We start from the raw sequence: 23,948 nt of genomic DNA on the forward strand, positions 1-23,948 counted from the left end.
AGATGTGACCAGTGTGTTACTGTATTATTGTACAGCAATATTGTTGGGCCATATCATTTTTTAAATTTTACTGTTTAGATATCAAAATGTTGCAACACTTCTAACAGAGTGGCTGGGCATGAAAGATGGCAAGATAATGTAGGATTTTTTTTCATATTCTGAGAAGACATAATACATCTAATAAACAAATTTTAGCTTTGCTTGATATGTGTTCAACGTGGAAAAATATCAATTACTGTTAAATAACACTAAATTTGAGAAATTGTATCGAAAACTCTTACATGACTTAAAAGGTAAGCCTTTGCAGGAAGGGAATATTAAGTTTGTTGTGTTTTGTAAAATGTAAATAAACTGTCTTTACTAATTATTTTGGTTTTGTGATCATACATTTTGATGTTGGGAGTTGGGACCAATCCGCCTCAGCAGCAAAAACATTGGGATTCATTCAGACTGAAGAAGTGAAGTTAAGAAACACTATTTCAATGGCCCCTATTTGCTTTTAAACGGGTCTAGTTCATACATAGATAGAAGTAAAAGAAGGAAAAAAATTCAAATGTGGATTTTTAATTTGTGCTGAATTGATCTGTATGAACATTTATAATGTATATATAATAAATTTAAATATATTTTGCGTATGTTTTTAGAATTATTTTTGGTAATATTGTATTATTTACAACAAATTTATTACGTTAAATGAATTAAAAATCATTTTTAGCAAATTACAAGCGGTCAAATTAGTCTGACAAATATTGTTGGACTCTTGATAATGTAAATGAACTGATTAAAAATCCAAATTCACAAAAAAATGCATTCACACTCAGTCACACCAGTGGAAAATTTCAAGCCCTTATGGAACTTAATGTTTCCTTTTTTTTTGTTTTGAATTGGAAAAGCGTGAGGATGAAGGCTCTATTACACAAAATTCCCAGAACTAGAAGTACATTCAAACGGTAGGTGGCAGCATTGCGGTTTGATACACTAACACGAAGAAGAGCCATGAACATACATTACGGTTTCTCCTTTTCCTAAACTCTATAAATTAAGAAAAGCTAGACATAATTCGACGTTCAATTTACGACGTATTTGGGCCCATTCTTGGTTGAATACATTCCTGTCGTGAATAATTATAGGCTGCCGTGCAACCTTGTGTACGCAAGCCAAGAGGCGCCGATTGTTAGCGTCGCTGTGGTTAGCTGTTTAGCATGACTAGCCAGACATGTTTATTTTAGTGCTGGGGGGGCGACGGCGCACGACGTGATGGCATGAAAACCTCGCACTAATAGCTAGCAGCCACGCTCGCCTTCGGTGTAAGGTAAGTCGTGCAGTTTTAAGCGGATCTTTCACTGTCCAAATGAAAATAAGTGGCCAACCGTGTTTAGCGTGTGGTGAAGTGTTGCGTTATTTTACAGTTGCGTGGAAGTTCACTGCCCCACTATTTTAAGATAACAACTTTGCGTGCTCGCCATTATCACCTTCATTTTTTTTTTGCCATTTTGAAAATCTTGTTTGTTTTTGTTTTGGGAACAGTTGTTTTATGATAATGCTCAAGTTGATACAATAAAGAGCAATAATGCTCAAGATTTCTTCACGAAGGTTGTAACTTGATTGAGAGTGCTACCAGAATCGAACCCCATTGAGATCTGCACACAATCATCATGGCGTGGGCTCTGAAGTTGCCTCTCTCAGACGAAGTGATTGAGTCTGGACTGGTCCAGGACTTTGATGCCAGCCTGTCGGGCATTGGTCAGGAACTCGGTGCCGGGGCATACAGCATGAGGTATGAAAGCAGTTTTCACTAAACTGATACTAAAGGTGTCATTTGATTATGCAATCATAACTGCCATTCTATTGGGGGAATTTAGAGGTGGGACTGCCAGTGGGGCTGAGCACTGGCCTTTAGGTGGCCCGGTTTTTGGGCGAAAAGGGGGCAAGGGTGGCCGAGGAGAGGTTCTCAAAATAAGATATGATGATATGCGTGGAGCTATAATGGCGTGTGTAAGTGTTCACATTTCTCAGCCAGAAACCTCCTCACCCCGCACACATCTCGCACAATCGACTTGAGCGGCCCAGGGAAATTTCTTCGCCATTTCTCCGTATTTTTGTCAAAACAATCTAGATTATTTAATTATTTAATCGAAAGAAAAAAAAATCTGTAGAGCACACTCTCTGTTTTTGTTAATCATGCCACAAGTGTTTATTATCCAAGACTGGCTTCATTTTTGTCTCCAGCAATATAAAAACATTGTAAGCCAGACCTGGGAAATTATTCAACTATATAATTCAACTAGTGGCCACATGAAATTTATTTACTGGGCTCAAAGGCTGGACCAACAATAAGTTAAGCTTATGTGTTTTCAGTATTGAATTAATTATCATTGATTAAATGATTCTCATTTTCCTGTAAAAATGTAATAGAATGTGATAAAATGCTCTTTACAGATTTAGTAAAGAAAAACAAATTAACAACATGGGTCGTGTTTTACACCTATTTACATGATACAACCTGATTTGAAATACAATATAAAGAAAATAAACATGTATTTATCGCTGTAAAGATTCGAAGGGAAATAGAGAAACTTGGTGTCATTGAAGAACTTGGTAGTCTGTGTCTCCGCAATGTGTGAAAGTCACTACGAGCCCACGAGCTTCTCACGGACACACCCACTCCAATGACAGCCAGTCAGAGCAAATAATATTACAAATAATCCAGTCTGCTGCACTGTAAAGAAAAACAGGATTCTTCAGAAATGCAAAGAAAAGGACCAACGAAAAGGTCCCAAACAATGACATTTGGGTCACTTCCAATGGAAATTGTCAAGCGATTAAAAAGAAATAAAACTTTAATGTTTGCGCTGCACATTGCTGCGTTGAGAAAAGAGACTAGATTCTGTTTAGATACGTTGGTATTTGCTCGCTGCCATGATTAGAAGAAACTTTATCGATCATTTCCAGAAAGGAACAAACGTTTTGTGTTGCTGTTCATCTTTTGCAAGTCTATAAATATTCTAATAGTATTTCTTTGTTTGTCTGACCTTCAGCGACGTACTTGCACTGCCAATCTTCAAACAGGAAGAATCCAACTTGCCTCCAGATACCGACAACGAAATCCCTCCCTTCCAGTATGTTCTGTGTGCTGCTACCTCGCCAGCTGTTAAACTGCATGATGAAACACTCACCTACCTCAATCAAGGTCAGTACATGGATCCCTGACACTATACTGTACTTAAAATGTTACATAATACAGTGGTGCCTCTACATACGAAGTTAATTCGTTCCAGGATCTTGTTTGTAAGTCGAAATGGTCGTATGTCGAGCAGGATTTTCCCTTAAGAATACTGTACATTATAATTCCATTAATTCATGCCACAGCCCGAAAACCTACACTAAATTCTTAATAAATACTGATGTTACTATTGCAAATATCAATTACAAAGAGCAAAACAACTAAAATATGAATAAAAATTGGAATAATAATAATAATAGTAATAATAATACGTGTAACAAACCGGGTTCTAATATGGCGAATGTGTTTGCGTGGTGTACCTGAACGCATCGCGTGGCTGACTTGACCGAGTGAGCCTTTTTACTTTCATTTTGTTCACTTGCTGCGGGGGACGCTACGCGTGATGTTTTGCACAAGTTGATGGAATAAGTGATTAGAAACCTGACGAAGCTGGTGATTTCTTTGGCAATGTTACCACAATAATAATTGCCACCTTATAAAGACTGGCGAACGGAGGAGGACCGCCGAGATTGTCTACGGCTGTATTGTTGAGTCATATCACGGATGCGCACCCCACAATCATATTTTGCTATCCCTCATATCCATCATCGTCGTATTTAGAGCATCTTGTCGGATGTAGAAACAAATGACGGGTCAAATTATACGTCTGATGTCGAAAATATCGTGTGTCAAAGCGATTGTATGTCAAGGTACCACTGTATGTCCTCATCTTTGAGGAGGGTTAGTGTGATAGCGACAATCTGTCTTTTCCACAAGCACAGTTAAATCTGCAGGTCCTGAACAACAAATTTGCAGTGTACATGCTGTTGTACAGTACACATATGCTTTCTATTTAGACAAAGAGCAATTAAGCACGAGAGGGAGTGATAAAGCGCTTTGAGCGCCTTGAAAGGTGGAAAAGCGCTATATAAGTATAACACCATTTACCATGTAAACAACCTTTTCGGAACTGAGTGATATTTTCTGGGTAATGCTAAATGTTAAGAATTTGATATGCACTTCTGAGGTTACTTCAGGTTCTGCTACATGTTGGCTATGCATTCAAATAATTACCCATCCATCCATTCTCTCTTCTCTACCAAGATCATTATTCTATAACAATAACAAAGATAGTCATTTAAAGGTCGGGAAAGTAGTGCTAGTTTATTTCAGCGGGTGCATTGGAAATTCAGCGGGTCTCCAGATCTGACTTTGCAACTATTTTGCCGTTACGATTGGTGTGAGGTAAAGGTCTTCAACTCGTTCATTGTCCCACCAATTTTAATAAGGTATCACAGGACAGCTTTGTCAATGATAAATTTGACTATTTTGCAAGAAAATATTGGTTAGTTAATGCTCACAGTTAAGTTGATGGTACATTCTGCCCTACTCATAAGGCTTATCAGCCTTGTAACAGTCACTGACTTGAGCGTCAAACTTTGGCATGTGGGTGTGGCCTTTAAAATGTGCCACAATGAAGAAAGGCAATGAGGGAAATTGTATATTAGGGTTGCTCATTAACATGTGCCGATTACGGGTTTCAAGGTATAGCGTGTTATGAAAACGTCAAGGTTTCAAAGCCACAGAAATTTTCCATCATACCGTCCCTACGGTATTAGCTATTTTTTATGTCCCAAAAATGTATGGAGAAATCCCTGGCTTGCAGCTAAGGCTCAACCCTCCCCCACCGGTTGTTGCTCAGTGTCAGTGCGTCAGCTGTGCTACACGATGGCTGGAGGAGGGAAAAAATCCTGATTTTTTTTCCTCCATCGAAGAAAACGAAATCACTGTTGTGGGAATACTTCGGCTAGATATATCAAAGTAACACTTTTTAGAGCTGTAATTCTGTGAAACCGTGATGTTTTGGCTTAAAGTTATCATACCGTCAGAATCTCATAGCGGCATATGCCTAGCTGCACGAGTGTATTATGTTTGAAGGTATATACTGTACATTTTTATATATTTCTGCAAGGGGTTTTGTTGAAAGAAATTATCGGTAAACTTGAAACAAACAACCCGCCACTTCTAATAGTAAAAATGTAAAAACAAGACAAACTGAGGTTCCTATACACATTTTTTTACTTTAAATCCATTCTTTGTTTGTTAAAAAAAGATTTAATTAAACATCAAAAACGAGGCAAATAATATGAGCGTTTCCTTATGTGATTACGGACTGTGAATCACTTCCGGGTTCACAACCATGGTCGTGTTCACTCGTGCTTGTGCACCAAAATGTACATATACCTACAGAAATTAATGGACTCATTTCGATACCTCTATTTCTATGTTAACCACTTTTTATTCCATGTGCATTTCTCATTACAGGGCAGTCCTATGAAATTATCATGCTTGATAATCGGAAAATTGGTGAACTTCCAGAAATATCTGGTAAAATGGTCAAGGTGCGTTACTCGGTCGCAATTCAAATTATTGTATTTTTGTTATTTTTTTTTTTTTTATGTTTACTAACTATTGGTGTTTATATAAGTTTTCTTCAATTTCTCACCGGACTGGCTATTTTGAGAAAAAAACAACAACAAAAAAACACACTGGCCTGGTTGTGAACTAAAGATGCATGTGACACTGTTCCCTTCAAAACTCATCAAACATGATATCAGACTCTACCCAGGTCTCAATGGCAGTGGTGAAAAATGTCTGTCTGAGCTAGATGAATCAACATTTTCCCATTAAAGTTGTAGTAATTTCTGAAGTATAATTTCGTGAATGGTACACCCCCACCCCCCTCAACAGAATCACCCTTCAAAAGTTTTTTTGTCTGCTTTCTTGTAATAACACCAGAATTACTATTTTTCTTTTTTGTCAGCAATTTGCTGGTTCACTGTTTGTCAGGGTGGCTTCTGGGCTTCAGAAGCAGGACAGTTTGAAATATCTATAAATTTAATATATTTGGGCAATTCATGCGATTTTCTCATTTTCTGAGGTTCAGCTATAAATGGTTGTCATGTGTACATAATTTTTGGTGATAATTATTTTCTAACATTCACCCATGTTACAATATGATAGTGGATGTCAACACACACAGAAACACTCGAACACACAAATTTTGCCCTTGATTCTCTGATTCACAGTGAGTACCGTAAGTGTTAGGGATAGAACAAAAATTGCATGTCACGGTTCAATAGCATAACGGTGGTGATCTCATGATCAAATTATTACACAAAGTTAATAGGTGGGGCTGAGAGGTGCACACAGGATAAGGGAAACTTTCCTTTTCTTACGGACCAAGTTCTTTGTGATAGGCGTTAGGGGTTTCTGTGCAATTTTCCATAGATGTTTTTTGTTTTATTAAACATATCTTCAAATCCTGAGTTCTTGTATTGAGGAGCTTGTTAAAAATGGGGGTGTTCAGGGATTACACTCAAAATCAACAGATTCTGGTCAACAAACAATCACAACATTATACCAGGACTAGATATTTAAATGGAATTGAATGGAATTGTCAGGAGTGCCCCAATGTTTTCATATCACTTTATGTAATTCTTATGAAATACTGTATATAGATATGTATGTTACATGATTTTTGTGATTTTCATTCCCATCATTCTAAAAATGTGATTTGCAAGATGTGTGCAATGCATTGTGGGATGTGAATAGAGAGAGCAGGTCGAGTATACAGGCACTCATCATGTTTAATAACCACCTTAATCGCTTTGCTTTAACTTTCCAAAGTGCAGTTTTTTGCTTTTGTTTTGTTATGTAAAGCACTTTGTGCTGCATTTTATGAGCATGAAGAAGTGCTATTTAAATAAAATTGTTGTAACTTTGGTAAGTGTGTTACCTTCGTTGTACAGTGGGGAGAGCAAGTATTTGATACACTGCCAATGGGAAAACCCATTGGCAGTGTATCAAATACTTGTTCTCCCCACTGTATATCACCAACAAAAAACAAAATTTTAAGCAACAACTTGTCATTATTTTATACATACAAGGTCACGATAGGGCACTTTAAATATTACGATATCACAATATTATGACATCCCTAGGTATTATACACACTACTTAAATAAAGGGAACACTCAATTGTTTACTCTTTCCCTCATTTTTTTTGCAACACCTATTTATAAAATTAGACAATATATTATTGGATTTAAAACTACAGTTTCCACAAGCCCCAAGTACTGGTAAACTATTCTACACAAAATGACCGATTGTCTTAATATTGCACAATGTAGATTAGAGTACAAAAAAAATGATTGTAAAACACAAATCTCTACCATTTGCAACTATATTGCAGAGCATTATTCGTGTGGTGTTTCACGACCGCCGACTTCAGTACACAGAGCATCAGCAGCTGGAAGGCTGGCGCTGGAACAGACCCGGGGATCGCATTCTGGACCTGGGTAAGTGTCTGAAAAGGGTTGTGGACTGTTGTTGTTCATCTGACAGAAACTTTTTTTTTTTTAAAGAACATTTAATTCCTAGAGGAAGAATCTGACATTTTAGAGTTTTGAACCAGTTAGATAAAAAAAGAATCAGTTTTTTTCACTACTCACTGTTCATTTTAAGCAAATACCCAATATTTGCAACAGAGTGCATATACAGTGTGTTATTAGCTTGCTTATTTCTAAAAAAAAAAAAAAAAAAAAAAAGCCTGTTGTGCCATTGATGTGTTGCAGATATCCCCATGTCAGTTGGCATTATCGACCCTCGGGCTAACCCTACTCAGCTTAACACTGTGGAGTTCCTTTGGGAACCGTCTAAAAGAACCTCTGTTTTTATCCAGGTAGCAATATCTCCTTGATTGACTTTCTTTTCTTGAAATTGTTACCCATGATTGCCAGTCTTATTCAAGTCAAATCAGTCAGTTCCTTACAGAAACATTTCAAATTTTTTTTTTTTACACTGGATTATTGATATAAGCAAGATCCCTGCTCATTTTAAAATATGTCCCATTCAACATGGCTGTGGTTGCTGCAGTCAGCTGTCAAATTGATAAATGTTCCTGCACACCTCTAAGGCCCACTGCACAACAAGTGACACAGCTGAACGAGACTAAATTGTTGCATAGTGTGCGGCATTTGGCATTGGGACACACAAAACTGTCTACAAGGATAAAGTGACAGCTCAAGGAGCAGTTCTACAATATGGTATATAAACCCTACCAATCTATACTTTAAATGCTAATGTTGTACTGTACCTCTAATATCATACATATTTTTATTAGAACGCTGCCCAAAAAAATTCAAAATTTGGGTTCTAGTATAGTATTGCAATGATTTGAAAAGACAACATTTGTAAGAATAGAAAAAAAGTGAAACAGCGCAACGTCTTTTTGCAAACTGTTCTTCTATATTTTCAATGAATTTACAAAACTTATGTTTTTTTTCATGATTGTTTCGTGTATTACATCTTACCATCTGTGTGGTTTCCAACAATGGTAGGTTCACTGCATCAGCACAGAATTTACCATGCGCAAGCACGGCGGGGAAAAAGGGGTTCCCTTCCGGATCCAGATCGACACATTCAAAGAGAACGAGAGCAACGAGTACACCGAGCACCTCCATTCCGCTTCCTGCCAGGTCAAAGTTTTCAAGGTGAAGGGAATTGGCGAGACTGCGGACAAGTTAAAACTTATATTTGCTGTTTTATGTCATCATGCTGTCAGTTAACTGACTCCATGTTACCTCTTTCAGCCTAAAGGTGCGGACAGAAAGCAGAAGACAGACAGGGAGAAGATGGAGAAGAGAGCGCCACAAGAGAAAGAAAAATATCAGCCATCTTATGAAACCACAATCCTCACAGAGGTTAGGGTATAAACTTTCTCTAACGATTGTAAAATTATCTCTAAACAGTCACAGTTGCTGAACTGCTAAATTTCTCCATAATTCTCCTTGTTCTATTAGACCCACAGCGTTAGCCCCGCAATATACAGTGGGGCCACTTGATGCACTAACAGAACATTTGGACTCCTTACAGTGTTCCCCCTGGCCAGAGGTCCCCTACGTCAATAACTCTCCATCACCTGGCTTCAGCAGCACACAAAACAGCTTCCCAGTTGTAGAAGGGTAAAAGTCATTCTTGGTGTAGTCTCGTAATCGCAGCTACCTTCATGTTTGCTGACACACTCATTCCTCTGTTCCTGCTTTTTAGAAACGGATCACCAATCCACCAGCCTGAGCCTGTGGTTCAAGTAGTTGATGTAAGTACACGCAGCATTTTTTAAGCATGGCATTGTCAGTATAAAACTGCATGTTATTAATTAATACAAGTAGTCCCCGGGTTAGGAGTTAGAGTTGCGTTCCTGCACTGGCGACGTAACCCAAATGTCCGCGTAGGTCGGAATTAACCACAAATTAATACACATTTCGCCAAAGGGCAGAACAGTCCTATTAATAAAATACAGTAAAAAATAAGATACTGTGAGGTACAATAAGGTACTGTTTACACAACAACAACAAAAACGACTGGAGACAAAAAGGCGGACAAGACTCCGGCGTCGTAAAGTCGAAATCACGAAAGTCTGGTACGTCGTAACCCGGAGGACTACCTGTATTTAAAGTGAATTTTATTTATGAAGCGCTTTTCAAACAAGGTTACACAAAGTGCATTACAATCAATCATTTTTTATTAGTTTGTCACTAGCAGACATCCAATCCATTTGAACTTGGAGGGCTTGTTGAACGAATGGCCATCAGCTGCTAGACCTCCAGTCGACATGGATTGGAAATTTATCGCCGTCAACGACAGCCAATAAGTTCATCAGCCCTGATAGCAAAAAGTAAAGGTGCACAATGTAGGATTTGCACTTCAATTATTAAGGAAATGGCCATATTTCAGTAGACATTTAAGAAACTTTGTTTTTTGGATATACTTCTAAAACGGATCTTAATGGAGGGGGAGAGGCGCAGCACTTCACATGAAGGACACGACCAAACACTGCTAAATGCGTGCTAGTAAGTACACATACAATTAAAAAAAATGTCATACATTTTGAATTTATGACCGAAACTATGGTGAATTTTCATCTCGTTCTCGTGTCGTCAGACGTTAACTGGCATCCATCTCGTTATGTTTTAGTCTCCCAAAACACGTTTTCAACGCGTAACCGTGACGTCGTCATGAAAAAATTGTTCGTTGACGAAATATTTTCGTTATCGTCATTGTTGACGAAAACAACACTGGATCCACAGATAAAAAGACAACTTCTTAAAAGATAAACGTTACTATGAATTAAAATAATTTGATATTGAAAGCCCTCTTGATGTTTGCGTTTTTATACAATTCGTAAAATTTGTTTAACTAGTAGGTCGCCATTGTTGTTGACGTCGCAGGGTGCTGACGTCTAATGCTTACGCTGCTGGGCTTCCAGGGTATGACTCTAGCGACATAAACATGTCATCTGTTCAACCCTTTCAAATTGAACCCGAGAGGAACCTTAATGAGCATGACAGTGCTGTCGATATTTCACAAAACGAGCAGCAAAAGAAAAATGAACAGGAAAGATGAGACGTGACGAGAGTAGGAAAAAAAAACGGTGTTCTGCCAAAATGTGCTACACCGGCTAAACGTCTTACAAGAGGCAAATTTGACACCGAGAATACTACCATGCGCTTTCAGCGTGTCTTGTTTAGTTGCATACAGACAGAACATACTAAAGATGCCTGAAGAAAATACTTAAACGTATTAATATTAAATAAGGCTGGTTTAAATATGCTACGTGACTGATGTGGTCAACAGATCAACGATCTGCTTTAAAGCTACCACAAGAAAACACTATGCTTAAAAGTATGAGAGGGAAACACTTTTTTGAGGCAATTAAAGGTAATAAAACATGCAATAAAAACATAAATAGTAAGTACTTGCCGCTATAACCGATGAGCGCATGTGTTGGATGTCTTGCCGTGTAGAAGGAATTGCAGTAACCCGGTAGTATTCGTCAAGTGACAGTGAAAATATACGTCATCACCCCGAGCGTCCATAAATATGGTGCCCTCCGTAGGTCAAAACATGTACTGAATATTATAGATTCTTAAAGAGCATACGACATGAGAAAAAAAGTCTCAAATGGCATTATTATGTGAATTAGGATCATATTTTGAGACGATTCGACTATATACAACAATTTAGCAAAGGGCAGATGACGAGAAATTAGTCTTTTAATCTGCTGGTTAGCCACGCCTACCATTATAGGGCTTTAGCGTCCCCAACAGGTGGATGACGTCAGCGGTAGACTGGGCTCATCGGTTTTACTATTCAGCCCATTGAGGGGGAATTATTCAGAACGAGGAAAACGCAACGAAGAGAGCCGCAAAATGTCATTGTTTCAGTCACTCTACTCCAATATTTTTACAGGATATTCTTTTTATCCAAGTATTTTTCCCCAATAGCTAAATAAATGGCTTGAGAAGGACCAGTCAGCACGTTAAGGGGGAATTATTCAGAAAGAGGAAAACGTGACGAAGAGAGCCGCAAAATGTCATTGTTTCAGTCTCTCTACTCCAATATTTTTTACAGGATATTCTTTTTAAACAAGTATTTTTTTCCCAATAGCTAAATAAATGGCATGGTCATGACAAATAACAGTCTTGTGCTAAATGGAATATGAAATAATAAATATGCATTTATTCAGAACGACATGGCAAAATGACTCCATAATGGTCAAAACTGTCGACTCCACCTTTACTGTTGCACCTCCCGAACGATATTTTATGACACCTAAATCGGACATTTGTCATTTCCCTTCCCCGGCTTCGGAGAATGTAAACAAACCAAAAGGCGTGACAGCTAGCCGACATGCTAACCTGAACCGAGTGATGTTTCAAAGTCTTCGAAGCGGAAAATCACACATAACTAGCCTGGATTATTTGACATGACGACTGGGTTGTCGATTGTCTTCGCGGATCGGCAAACCACCCGGCGGAGAGCAATTTACAGTTCGTTCCCCGGACGAGGGTGGCTGCAGTTGTTGTGCAGCTAACGTGCTGCTAATGTGCATGAGGAGAGATTTTTACATGCCTATCAATGATCAAACGTAAGTAGTCCTTTATTTAAAGAAAGTTTGTAGTGTTTACTTTATAATAGCTGTATTAATATTTGACATAATACTAAACAAGATGTTTACTCACTTCCTCGTAAGTCCAATGCTCCCACAGTAGTCATCGGGCTTGTTTTGGCCAATATCCACGGTGAATGGGAACCTTTTGAAACGCCAAAAAGGCGCATACGCCTCTCTCTCATACAGAATGATTTTTCTGCAGCCGTTTGGCTGGCGTGATGCGAAAAATAAACGTATTAATCCGCAAAATCAGCTGAATCCTTCGTCCTCATACACAACAGTATGCTGTATAGTGAAGAGGATGCCTTCTACTGTACACGTCACAGCGCCCTCCTCCTCAATGCAAGACCGAAGCCGGAAGTCAGTCATTTTCATGGCGCGGGATTCAAAAAACTAAATAAATATAGCGATCGCTTCCACGCACATCCAAGCGGTCCATATCATTCAGGAGCATAAAATACCGCGTGTATTATGAAATAAACATGCTTTTTCGTGTCACATGCACTTTAAATCAATGGCAATATTTGATGTGTTTCTATACATACAGTGGGGAGAACAAGTATTTGATACACTCACAATGGGAAAACCCATTGGCAGTGTATCAAATACTTGTTCTCCCCACTGTATTTCAGTAAAAGAGAACAATTTTGGCTTATTAGAGCCTACAAATCTTTAAGTCTGAGGTTCCCGTTAAGTGATAAATGCTGACATGGCAATACCAAGTAACCTTTTTTGATGGAGCAAATACGAAGCAGTTGTTCACTGTTAAAGCTACAAAACTGATGTTTAATTTTTTTCCCCCCTCTAAAGAATTTGTTGCCTGCAGCGACGCCACAAGATGCACAGCAGTGGCTTCTCAGAAACCGCTTCTCGCCATTCTCTCGACTCTTCACCAACTTCTCAGGTGAAACCATATTCCCTGTTAAAGGTTTTGACGTGAAGTTTGTATGTGTAATAAATAGGCTCAAAAAAGGCTTGCTCAACTGCTTGTAATAAAATTCAGTGGACATGATTGTTTTTTCTTTTAGTGTTAAGTTCTTAGTTGTCTTTACTAGGAGCTGATCTATTGAAGCTGACCAGGGAGGATGTCATTCAAATCTGTGGCCCAGCAGACGGCATACGACTATTCAATGCACTAAAAGGACGGTGAGTACAGCTAGGTGTTCTACAGTTTGTGGATAGGTCTCTGTAACATAATAACAACTGAAAATACTCCCTTTTAATTTTTCCACTGTGTGTTATGTACAGGGTGGTCCGTCCAAGGTTAACCATCTACGTGTGCCAGGAGTCGCAGCAGGCACGCGACCAGCAGACTAAACATGAGAACGGAGATGCTGCAAATAACACTTTTTTTAGTCAGTGTCACCTTGTTTCCTAGTTTGTGAAAGAACTTACATTAAGATCTTAAAATGGGGATTAGAAAATAGTACCTAAAATTGAAAATTAAAGACGATTAATGATCGTTTATTAAGTTATTTCAGTGTAGACATTTATACTAATGCCCATACGTGAAGAAATATTTCTATGAACTGAGATTCTAACTCGTCCAGTCCCTATTTGTTTTTTTCTGGATAACAAAAGAAGGAGCAATTATTTGTGTTCATTGCCCCCCCCTTAACCACAACATCAACTAATTGCGGTTTCAATTATAAGTTTGGCAGCTATTTAAGGTTGTTTGGGGTTATCTTGTCTTGTAAATATATCCATATTACAGACATTGACAGCGTTCCGGTACAGTGATGCTATAATCCATAATTATTGTTGGATAAAAGCTTCTCCACTGTGCTTACAGTATATCATGCCATTTACCTGGAGGAGCTGACTGCGATAGAGTTGACTGAAAAAATTGCCCAACTCTTCAACATCTCACCTCGACAGATCAACCAGATCTTCAAACAGGGTCCCACTGGCATCCACGTGCTGGTCAGTGATGAGGTGAGCGTCCGTATGTCAACTGTCATCCACCGTTGGTCATATAGTTGAAATCCTTTTTTATCTATTTATTTATTTTAAATTTTTGCGTCGATGAAGTGTAGATAAAGAATCTGTGAACATTAAAAAGTGGTGATGCACGATAAAACATTTTTCAACCGATACCGATAACCGATAATTTCCTCCTCATTCCAACCGATAACCGATAATGTAAAGCCGATAATTCTATTAAAAGCTTTATGTAAAATTTTAAAGTATACACAAAAGAAAATATTACTATGCAAAAATATAATTTATTGCTCTTTTTTTCAACATAAAATATGAACAAGTCGTCAATTCAAACATCTAAATAATGACAGATTGTCTGACATTGTGTAATGGTAAATTTTTGGCAACAATTACTTACAGAGTAAATACCTAAGTTGCACAAAAATGCCTTTAAAATTAAGCCATTCCTAACATACAGTGCCTTGCAAAAGTATTCGGCCCCCTTGAACCTTGCAACCTTTCGCCACATTTCAGGCTTCAAACATAAAGATATAAAATTTTAATTTTTTGTCAAGAATCAACAACAAGTGGGACACAATCCTGAAGTGGAACAAAATTTCTTGGATAATTTAAACTTTTTTAACAAATAAAAAACTGAAAAGTGGGGCGTGCAATATTATTCGGCCCCCTTGCGTTAATACTTTGTAGCGCCACCTTTTGCTCCAATTACAGCTGCAAGTCGCTTGGGGTATGTTTCTATCAGTTTTGCACATTGAGAGACTGACATTCTTGCCCATTCTTCCTTGCAAAACAGCTCGAGCTCAGTGAGGTTGGATGAAGAGTGTTTGTGAACAGCAGTCTTCAGCTGTTTCCACAGATTCTCGATTGGATTCAGGTCTGGACTTTGACTTGGCCATTCTAACACCTGGATACGTTTATTTTTTAACCATTCCATTGTAGATTTGGCTTTATGTTTTTGATCATTGTCCTGTTGGAAGATAAATCTCCGTCCCAGTCTCAGGTCTTGTGCAGATACCAACAGGTTTTCTTCCAGAATGTTCCTGTATTTGGCTGCATCCATCTTCCCGTCAATTTTAACCATCTTCCCTGTCCCTGCTGAAGAAAAGCAGGCCCAAACCAAATCTTTGAGAAATGGCTTTCTTCTTGCCACTCTCCCATAAAGGCCAGATTTGTGCAGTGTACGACTGATTGTTGTCCTATGGACAGACTCTCCCACCTCAGCTTTAGATCTCTGCAGTTCATCCAGAGTGATCATGGGCCTCTTGGCTGCATCTCTGATCAGTTTTCTCCTTGTTTGAGAAGAAAGTTTGGAAGGACGGCCGGGTCTTGGTAGATTTGCAGTGGTCTGATGCGCCTTCCATTTCAATATGATGGCTTGCACAGTGCTCCTTGAGATGTTTAAAGCTTGGGAAATCTTTTTGTATCCAAATCCGGCTTTAAACTTCTCCATAACAGTATCTCGGACCTGCCTGGTGTGTTCCTTGGTTTTCATAATGCTCTCTGCACTTTAAACAGAACCCTGAGACTATCACAGAGCAAGTGCATTTATACGGAGACTTGATTACACACAGGTGGATTCTATTTATCATCATCGGTCATTTAGGACAACATTGGATCATTCAGAGATCCTCACTGAACTTCTGGAGTGAGTTTGCTGCACTGAAAGTAAAGGGGCCGAATGATATTGCACGCCCCACTTTTCAGTTTTTTATTTGTTAAAAAAGTTTAAATTATCCAATAAATGTTGTTCCACTTCACAATTGTGTCCCACTTGTTGTTGATTCTTGACAAAAAAAATTAAATTTCATATCTTTATGTTTGAAGCCTGAAATGTGGCGAAAGGTTGCAAGATTCAAGGGGGCCGAATACTTTTGCAAGGCACTGTATATAACATTAATACACTGCAAAACACACCTCCTTAAAACTAGTCAATTTTAAGTGTAAATCGATTGGCAATAAGTGAAATTATCTGCCATTGCTTCAAGTGTATTTCTGTCAGATTTCTTGAAAGAAAAATAGCTAGCTGAAAATAATCTTAACAGCCTTGTTTTAAGCAATACATTATTATACTTAATCCTAAAAAAAAAAAAAAACTTGGAGGAAGGAAAGATTTTGAATAATATTTGTGGCTACAGAATGTTGATTTAAGAATATCATTATCTACTGTGACTGTAATTGATCAGAGAAATAAGTTAAATAATTTGAAAAGTGATTGCTAATGTTATATGCTTTGTTGCACACTGTGAAAATGATTAACTCAAAAGAGCGAGATGTCATGTACCCATTCTGCAGCGCTTTGTTTACATTTGCGGCTTTCACGACATTTGCTTCACAGCAGCTAAACTGATACACGGCAGAACTATTTGGACGGAACTTGGAGCTCGCATCCGCGTGCGTGTTGTTTTGTGCCTGAGTTTTGTTAAGCCGAAAATAAAGGCAGCGTTACAAAGTCATCTGACCGCTCGTCATTTTACATAATGAATGCATTATTGACTGGCTGACTTCGTTTTCTCCATGTTTAAATTATCATTTAACCATTGTGCCGTCATGGTAAGCTTGCTTACTGGACATGACTTTTTCATGAAGAATGGTGGTCGTATAAACTGCATTATTTTTTTATCCAGGGCTTTGGTTCTCGGGTCATTTAGGTAAAAAAAAAAAAAAACGTGTGTTGTCTCGGCGGCGGCAGCTACGTTCGTACCGGATAATCCGCCTGCCCCGGCCGGTTCGCCGCGGCGTATTCGGGTCCTGGCTCCGCTCGCACGGTGTGGGGAAACGCTCGAGAAACCGGGGTGTTCGCTGGAGGTCCCGAAGCAGGGGAACCGGGCCTGGCGGCCTGCCGAACCGGCCAGATCGGCGAGCTCTGTCGGAAGACGGCTACTTGCCGACTATCAGTGTCCAGTCGTGCCGGTGTTTAGCCTTAGATGCGAATTTACCACCCGCCTTGGGCTGCATTCCCAAACAGCCCGACTCTGTTTTGTCACAAGCCCCGTAGTTTAGCTTGTGTTTACAATAGCCTTAGCATTCCCACTAGCAGCAGCCTCGTATTTGTTCCAAAAATCTTTGTGATGCAGTTTTAAATGGCTGCTGGGTTAGTGGTTTTGAATGAGGACGCTTTCTTTCTGCCTCGTGCAGAGGTTGCGCTAGACTTTTTCGTTGTCTGTCATTTTGACTGACAGGGTCATAAAAATCCGGTCATAATCTATTTTTACCCGTCACTTAAATTTTTAAAATGATAATAATGACATATTCAATAGCAGTGTTGGTCAAAAGTGGTGCGTTACTTACTCAACTCTGAATAAATTGAAGAAACTACCAGCCATGTTGTGTCTACTCTCTGCTCTGTTGATTTGTCATCCTAGACTCTGGGTGCGTTCAGGTTTGAGAATAGCGCACGTACTTCTGACTCCAAGCTGTTTGTCCCTGCTCATTCAATTAGGCTGCGTTAATACTACAGGTCTTAATGCACAAATCCGATTTTTTTGTCATATCCGTTTTTTTGGCATGCCCGTTCAGACTGCCTTTGTCCATTGAGACCATTCAAGTATTACGCATGCGCTCTAATTCGCAGTCCGACACGCGCCGGTGTGCAGAAGCATCAAAACAAATGACAAGTCATCCGTCATTCCAGGGCTATCATATTTTGTTTTTCAAAAGGAGGACACAGATAACAGACATAAATAATCCCCGTTTAGGCTTATATTCACAGTTTATATGGATCGATAGCATGCACGCACTGTCCGTGCATGTCACACACACATACGGGCAGACACACACATACCTGACTCTCCAAGACGGGCTGCAGCCAGACCCCTCTCCCGACTTTCGGCCGTGTAGGAAATGTTGAAATATAGCTCACATAGAGCAGAGAGAAAACCGATCATTCTCATGCTTATCCTCAACCCATTTTTATTTTTTTATGACTTGTCAAGCCCGGCCCTTCCCCTAAAGCCGTGTTCACTGCAAGCTAGGCGCTAATAACGCACAACTGAAATCGGATTTGGGACACTGGACGGTACAGACCGCCGCGACAGTCTGGAAAAATGTGGCCCAGATCGGATTTGAACCACATTAAAAAATGACCCAGATCGGATTTGAAATGGTCCACTTCTATGCGACTTGTCCCGTTCGGACTGTCAAGTTAATGCCTGACTCGAGTCGGAAAAACACGAAAAAATTGGATTGGTGCATTAAGACCTGTAGAATGAACGTAGCTTTAGACAATGCTCTCCAAAGCTTCCTAACGTTTCCGTGTTTGCTACACCTGAATGCTAGTTCGGACATTTTTCCGAGTAAGGCCAGCGACGTCATGCATCGAGAGACAATAGCTTATTAATATTGTAGCGTTTGCTAAGCGGAAGTTTGAAAACAACACACGAGCCTTTTTCCTCTTTTCCTTTATTAACTTCCCGCCACCTCACCAATGCAAAAACAACGACAACTATATACACTGACGCAATCTAGTCCACCAATCGGAGCGTCACGCAGGTGCACCAGCACACCAATGACAGCACCTCGTTGGTGCATAAATTAACCCATCAGTGACAGCCCCGGCGACGCTACAATATGCTCACTGGCTATCCTGTGGTCTGGGGTGTGAATTGCAACCTGTCAAAATGACGGATGGACTTCAGTTTTTTCCGTCACCGTTTTAAAAAAACGGTCAACGACAGAAAATATTCGGTTAACGCGACCCCTGGCCTTGTGGAACTTCTACGGTACATGTTTCGCAGATGGCGAGAGCATCGTTTTTTTAGTAACAGCCGCCATAATATTCATCTACTTCTTGTCGTGTAACTCCGCCTCCTCAACCCCTCCTCCCTCAGGGGCTTCAGAGAGGGGAGGGGTTGAGGAGGCGGCGTGCTGAATTCTTCGGTTGCGCACATTTGGTGGCTAAATCAAGTATATAATTATCGGATTGCATTATCGGTTGAATTTTTTTATTATCTGGATTATCTGTGTGACGTCATAATTGCCATTATCGGCCGATAATTATCGGTGACCGATATTATCGTGTATCTTTATTAAAAAGTCCGCTAAGAATATTGATTTAACTACCTTATTTGTTTTCTGGGACGGAGAGCAGAACTGACAGGGAATAGTAATAATCCGACAATAATATATGGCCATTGAACATGTTGTGGAATATTTTTAACCCCTGAAATTTACTACAAATGATCATTTTCCTGCAGTTGCTACTGCCCCACGCATCAATAAAGTAAGAAATTTAAATGTTTTTACCATTTTTGAAAAAAAATATTGAGATTGCAACTGCAGGAATGAGGCCTTAACGGCCAAGCATTTGTCTTCTGCATGGGGGAGCCAATGCCACAATAAAAATTAAATTTATTTTCAATTATACAGTCAGTAGTTCATACAGTGTTGGCCAAAAGTATTGGCACCCCTGCAATTCTGTCAGATAATGCTGAATTTCTCCCAGAAAATGATTGCAATTACAACTGCTTTGGTAGTAATATCTTCATTTTTTTGCTTACAATGAAAAAACATAAGAGAACGGGGAAAAATATTAAATCATTATCATTTTACACAAAACTCAAAAAAATGGGCTGGACAAAAGTATTGGCAACCTTTGAAAATCATATGATGCTTCTCTAATTTGTATATTTAACGGCACCTGATACTTACAGTGCCTTGCAAAAGTATTTGGCCCCCTTGAATCTTGCAACCTTTCGCCACATTTCAGGCTTCAAACATAAAGATATGAAATTTAATTTTTTTGTCAAGAATCAACAACAAGCGGGACACAATCGTGAAGTGGAACAACATTTATTGGATAATTTAAACTTTTTTAACAGATAAAAAACTGAAAAGTGGGGCGTGCAGTATTATTTGGCCCCTTTACTTTCAGTGCAGCAAACTCACTCCAGAAGTTCAGTGAGGATCTCTGAATGATCCAATGTTGTCCTAAATGACCGATGATGATAAATAGAATCCACCTGTGTGTAATCAAGTCTCCGTATAAATGCACCTGCTCTGTGATAGTCTCAGGGTTCTGTTTAAAGTGCAGAGAGCATTATGAAAACCAAGAAACACACCAGGCAGGTCCGAGATACTGTTGTGGAGAAGTTTAAAGCCGGATTTGGATACAAAAAGATTTCCCAAGCTTTAAACATCTCAAGGAGCACTGTGCAAGCCATCATATTGAAATGGAAGACGCATCAGACCATTGCAAATCTACCAAGACCCGGCCGTCCTTCCAAACTTTCTTCTCAAACAAGGAGAAAACTGATCAGAGATGCAGCCAAGAGGCCCATGATCACTCTAGATGAACTGCAGAGATCTACAGCTGAGGTGGGAGAGTCTGTCCATAGGACAACAATCAGTCGTACACTGCACAAATCTGGCCTTTATGGAATAGTGGCAAGAAGAAAGCCATTTCTCAAAGATATCCATAAAAAGTCTCGTTTAAAGTTTGCCACAAGCCACCTGGGAGACACACCAAACATGTGGAAGAAGGTGCTCTGGTCAGATGAAACCAAAATTGAACTTTTTGGCCACAATGCAAAACGATATGTTTGGCGTAAAAGCAACACAGCTCATCACCCTGAACACACCATCCCCACTGTCAAACATGGTGGTGGCAGCATCATGGTTTGGGCCTGCTTTTCTTCAGCAGGGACAGGGAAGATGGTTAAAATTGACGGGAAGATGGATGCAGCCAAATACAGGAACATTCTGGAAGAAAACCTGTTGATATCTGCACAAGACCTGAGACTGGGACGGAGATTTATCTTCCAACAGGACAATGATCCAAAACATAAAGCCAAATCTACAATGGAATGGTTCAAAAATAAACGTATCCAGGTGTTAGAATGGCCAAGTCAAAGTCCAGACCTGAATCCAATTGAGAATCTGTGGAAAGAGCTGAAGACTGCTGTTCACAAACACTCTCCATCCAACCTCACTGAGCTCGAGCTGTTTTGCAAGGAAGAATGGGCAAGAATGTCAGTCTCTCGATGTGCAAAACTGATAGAAACATACCCCAAGCGACTTGCAGCTGTAATTGGAGCAAAAGGTGGCGCTACAAAGTATTAACGCAAGGGGGCCGAATAATATTGCACGCCCCACTTTTCAGTTTTTTATTTGCTAAAAAAGTTTAAATTATCCAATAGATTTTGTTCCACTTCACGATTGTGTCCCACTTGTTGTTGATTCTTGACAAAAAATTAAAATTTCATATCTTTATGTTTGAAGCCTGAAATGTGGCGAAAGGTTGCAAGGTTCAAGGGGGCCGAATACTTTTGCAAGGCACTGTACCTGTGGCACATAACAGGTGGTGGCAATAACTAAATCACACTTGCAGCCAGTTAAAATGGATTAAAATTGACTCAACCTCTGTCCTGTGTCCTTGTGTATACCACATTGAGCATGGAGAAAAGAAAGAAGAGCAAAGAACTGTCTGAGGACTTGAGGAGCAAAATTGTGGGGAAGTATGGGCAATCTCAAGGCTACAAGTCCATCTCCAAAGACCTGAATGTTCCTGTGTCTACTGTGCGTAGTGTCATCAATAAGTGTAAAGCCCATCGCCCTGTGGCCAACCTCCCTAGATGTGGACGGAAAAGAAAAATTGAGGAGAGATTTCAACGAAATAGTGTGCCGATGGTGGATAAAAAACCTTGACTAACATTCAAATAAGTTGAAGCTGTCCTGCAGTCCAAGAGTACAGTACAACAGTGTCAACCCGTACTATCTGTCGGCATCTGAATGAAAAGGGACTTTATGGTAGGACACCCAGAAAGACCCCACTTCTGATCCAGAGACGTAAAAAAGCCAGGCTGGAGTTTGCCAAAACTTATCTGAGAAAGCCAAAAATGTTTGTGGAAGAATGTTCTCTGGTCAGATGAGACAAAAGTAGAGCTTTTTGGGAAAAGGCATCAAAATAGTTTACAGGGGAAAAAACAAGGCCTTCAAAGAAAATAACACGGTCCCCACAGTCAAACATGACAGAGGTTCCCTGATATTTTGGGGTTGCTTTGTTACCTCTGGCACTGGACTGCTTGACCGTGTGCATGGCATTATAAAGTCTGGAAACTACCAACAAATTTTGCAGCGTAATGTTGGGCTCAGTGTGAGAAAGCTGGGTCTCTCTCTTTCAGAGGTCATGGGTCTTCCAGCAGGACAGTGACCCAAAACACACTTCCAAAACCACTAGAAAATTGTTTGATAGAACGCACTGGAGACTTCTAAGGTGGCCAGCAATGAGTCCAGACCTGAATCCCATAGAACACCTGTGGAGAGATCTGAAAATGGCAGTTTGGAGAAGGCACCCTTCAAATCTCAGAGACCAGTAGTAGTTGGCTAAAGAAGAATGGTCTAAAATTCCTGAAGAGCATTGTAAGGAACTCATTGATGGATACCGGAAGCGGTTGTTTGCAGTCATTTTGTCTAAAGGTTGTCTTACCAAGTATTAGGCTGAGGGTTCCAACACTTTAGTCCGGCACATTTTTGGAGTTTTGTGTAAAATGATAATGATTTAATTTTTTTTTCATTCTTTTGTGTTTTGTCGTTGTAAGCAAATACTAGTTAGTGAAGATATTACTACCAAAGCATTTGTAATTGCAGTCATTTTTAGGGAGAAATTGAGCATTATCTGACAGAATTGCAGGTGTGCCAATACTTTTGGCCAGCAGTGTATACTACTGTGGGTATGGGCTTTCTTTCACTTTGACTACTTTAACCATCATCTGTACCATAGCGTTAGTCATGGGGTTCCATTTTTTGGTTCATACATGTTCTGGAAGCAAAGAGGTTGAAGTGATTTGTTCTCAGTCTGTGCTTATTCAAAATCCTGAATGGTAACTGATGAAGGTGGAGTTGCCCCTATTTGGAAGAATTTGCATTCATTTTTTTCCCTTTGTAAACTGCAAGAATGCTTTTGTGCAATTTTTGTGATGAGAGTAATTTGCCTTCCCTTATGAAACTGCAATCTTCAACATTGGCTCTATTTTTCTGCTTCTTAGATGATTCAAAACTTCCAGGATGAAGTTTGTTTTGTTCTGGACACGATGAAAGGTATTAAAATGTTTGATCTGCTAACAATTCCTCTATCTGTAATTGCTCGTATTTCACACTGAAATTTGGATTTATTCTGGCAGATGACTCAAATGATGGCTACCACATCATCCTTAAGTGAACCAGAACCAGTTTGTCCTTTCATCTATTAAGTTTCACCCTCCCTTCTCTCCGATCACATGGAGACGCCACAGGAAACCTCTTGAGACTACTCAGAGGAACATTGCGCACCTGGCCTCTTCATGTCTTACTTGGGAGGGATTGACTCTGTTACCATGGTGATGAAGCCTATTACGCCTTCCCACCTTGCTGTTCCTTCCCCAACGTGGCTGCATTTTCCTCGCCCTTTTGTATGTCTCCAAAGTGAGGCTGGCTGGTGCGACCGCTGTGTCTGGTGTACTAAAGTTTGGCACTTCACAAGCACTGGTTTCTTTTAACAACAAAAACAAAATCCAATGCTAAGATAAAACGGTGCTGGACTGGGATGGAGCTTTAAAAAAAAAAAAAAAAAAAAAAAAGCTAAAAGCCAGTGACATCAGGGACTTGAATGGCAAGTACAATTCAGCTATTAACACGGTTAGCATCTACTAGCTTGTAGTTGCATTAATTCCAATACTTTGATGGGTGACTAAAAACAGCACGTGCAAATTCCTGACTCATTTAGCAGTCAATTAACCTTTCTTTGACATTTTCATGTTTAGAAGATTATGATTTCAAAGTATTTTCCTAACAAGA

At 39.5% G+C, this 23,948-nt stretch overlaps 1 protein-coding gene across 1 annotated transcript; it reads left to right on the forward strand.

The window, feature by feature from the left end:
* The first annotated feature begins 980 nt into the window (after nucleotides 1-980).
* Nucleotides 981-23,794, forward strand: tfcp2 (transcription factor CP2). The gene is made up of 16 exons (XM_057830390.1): nucleotides 981-1,312; nucleotides 1,594-1,777; nucleotides 3,039-3,190; nucleotides 5,549-5,625; nucleotides 7,479-7,584; nucleotides 7,861-7,967; nucleotides 8,626-8,778; nucleotides 8,878-8,988; nucleotides 9,161-9,249; nucleotides 9,335-9,383; nucleotides 13,050-13,143; nucleotides 13,295-13,385; nucleotides 13,488-13,594; nucleotides 14,032-14,174; nucleotides 23,162-23,213; nucleotides 23,297-23,794. Exons 2-16 carry the CDS (start codon nucleotides 1,656-1,658, stop codon nucleotides 23,332-23,334), a joined length of 1,491 nt encoding a protein of 496 aa, XP_057686373.1. The 5' UTR covers nucleotides 981-1,312; nucleotides 1,594-1,655; the 3' UTR covers nucleotides 23,335-23,794.
* Nucleotides 23,795-23,948: the final 154 nt, after the last annotated feature.

This window comes from Corythoichthys intestinalis, chromosome 2 (assembly GCF_030265065.1).
Source record: "Corythoichthys intestinalis isolate RoL2023-P3 chromosome 2, ASM3026506v1, whole genome shotgun sequence".
Taxonomy (NCBI): domain Eukaryota; kingdom Metazoa; phylum Chordata; class Actinopteri; order Syngnathiformes; family Syngnathidae; genus Corythoichthys; species Corythoichthys intestinalis.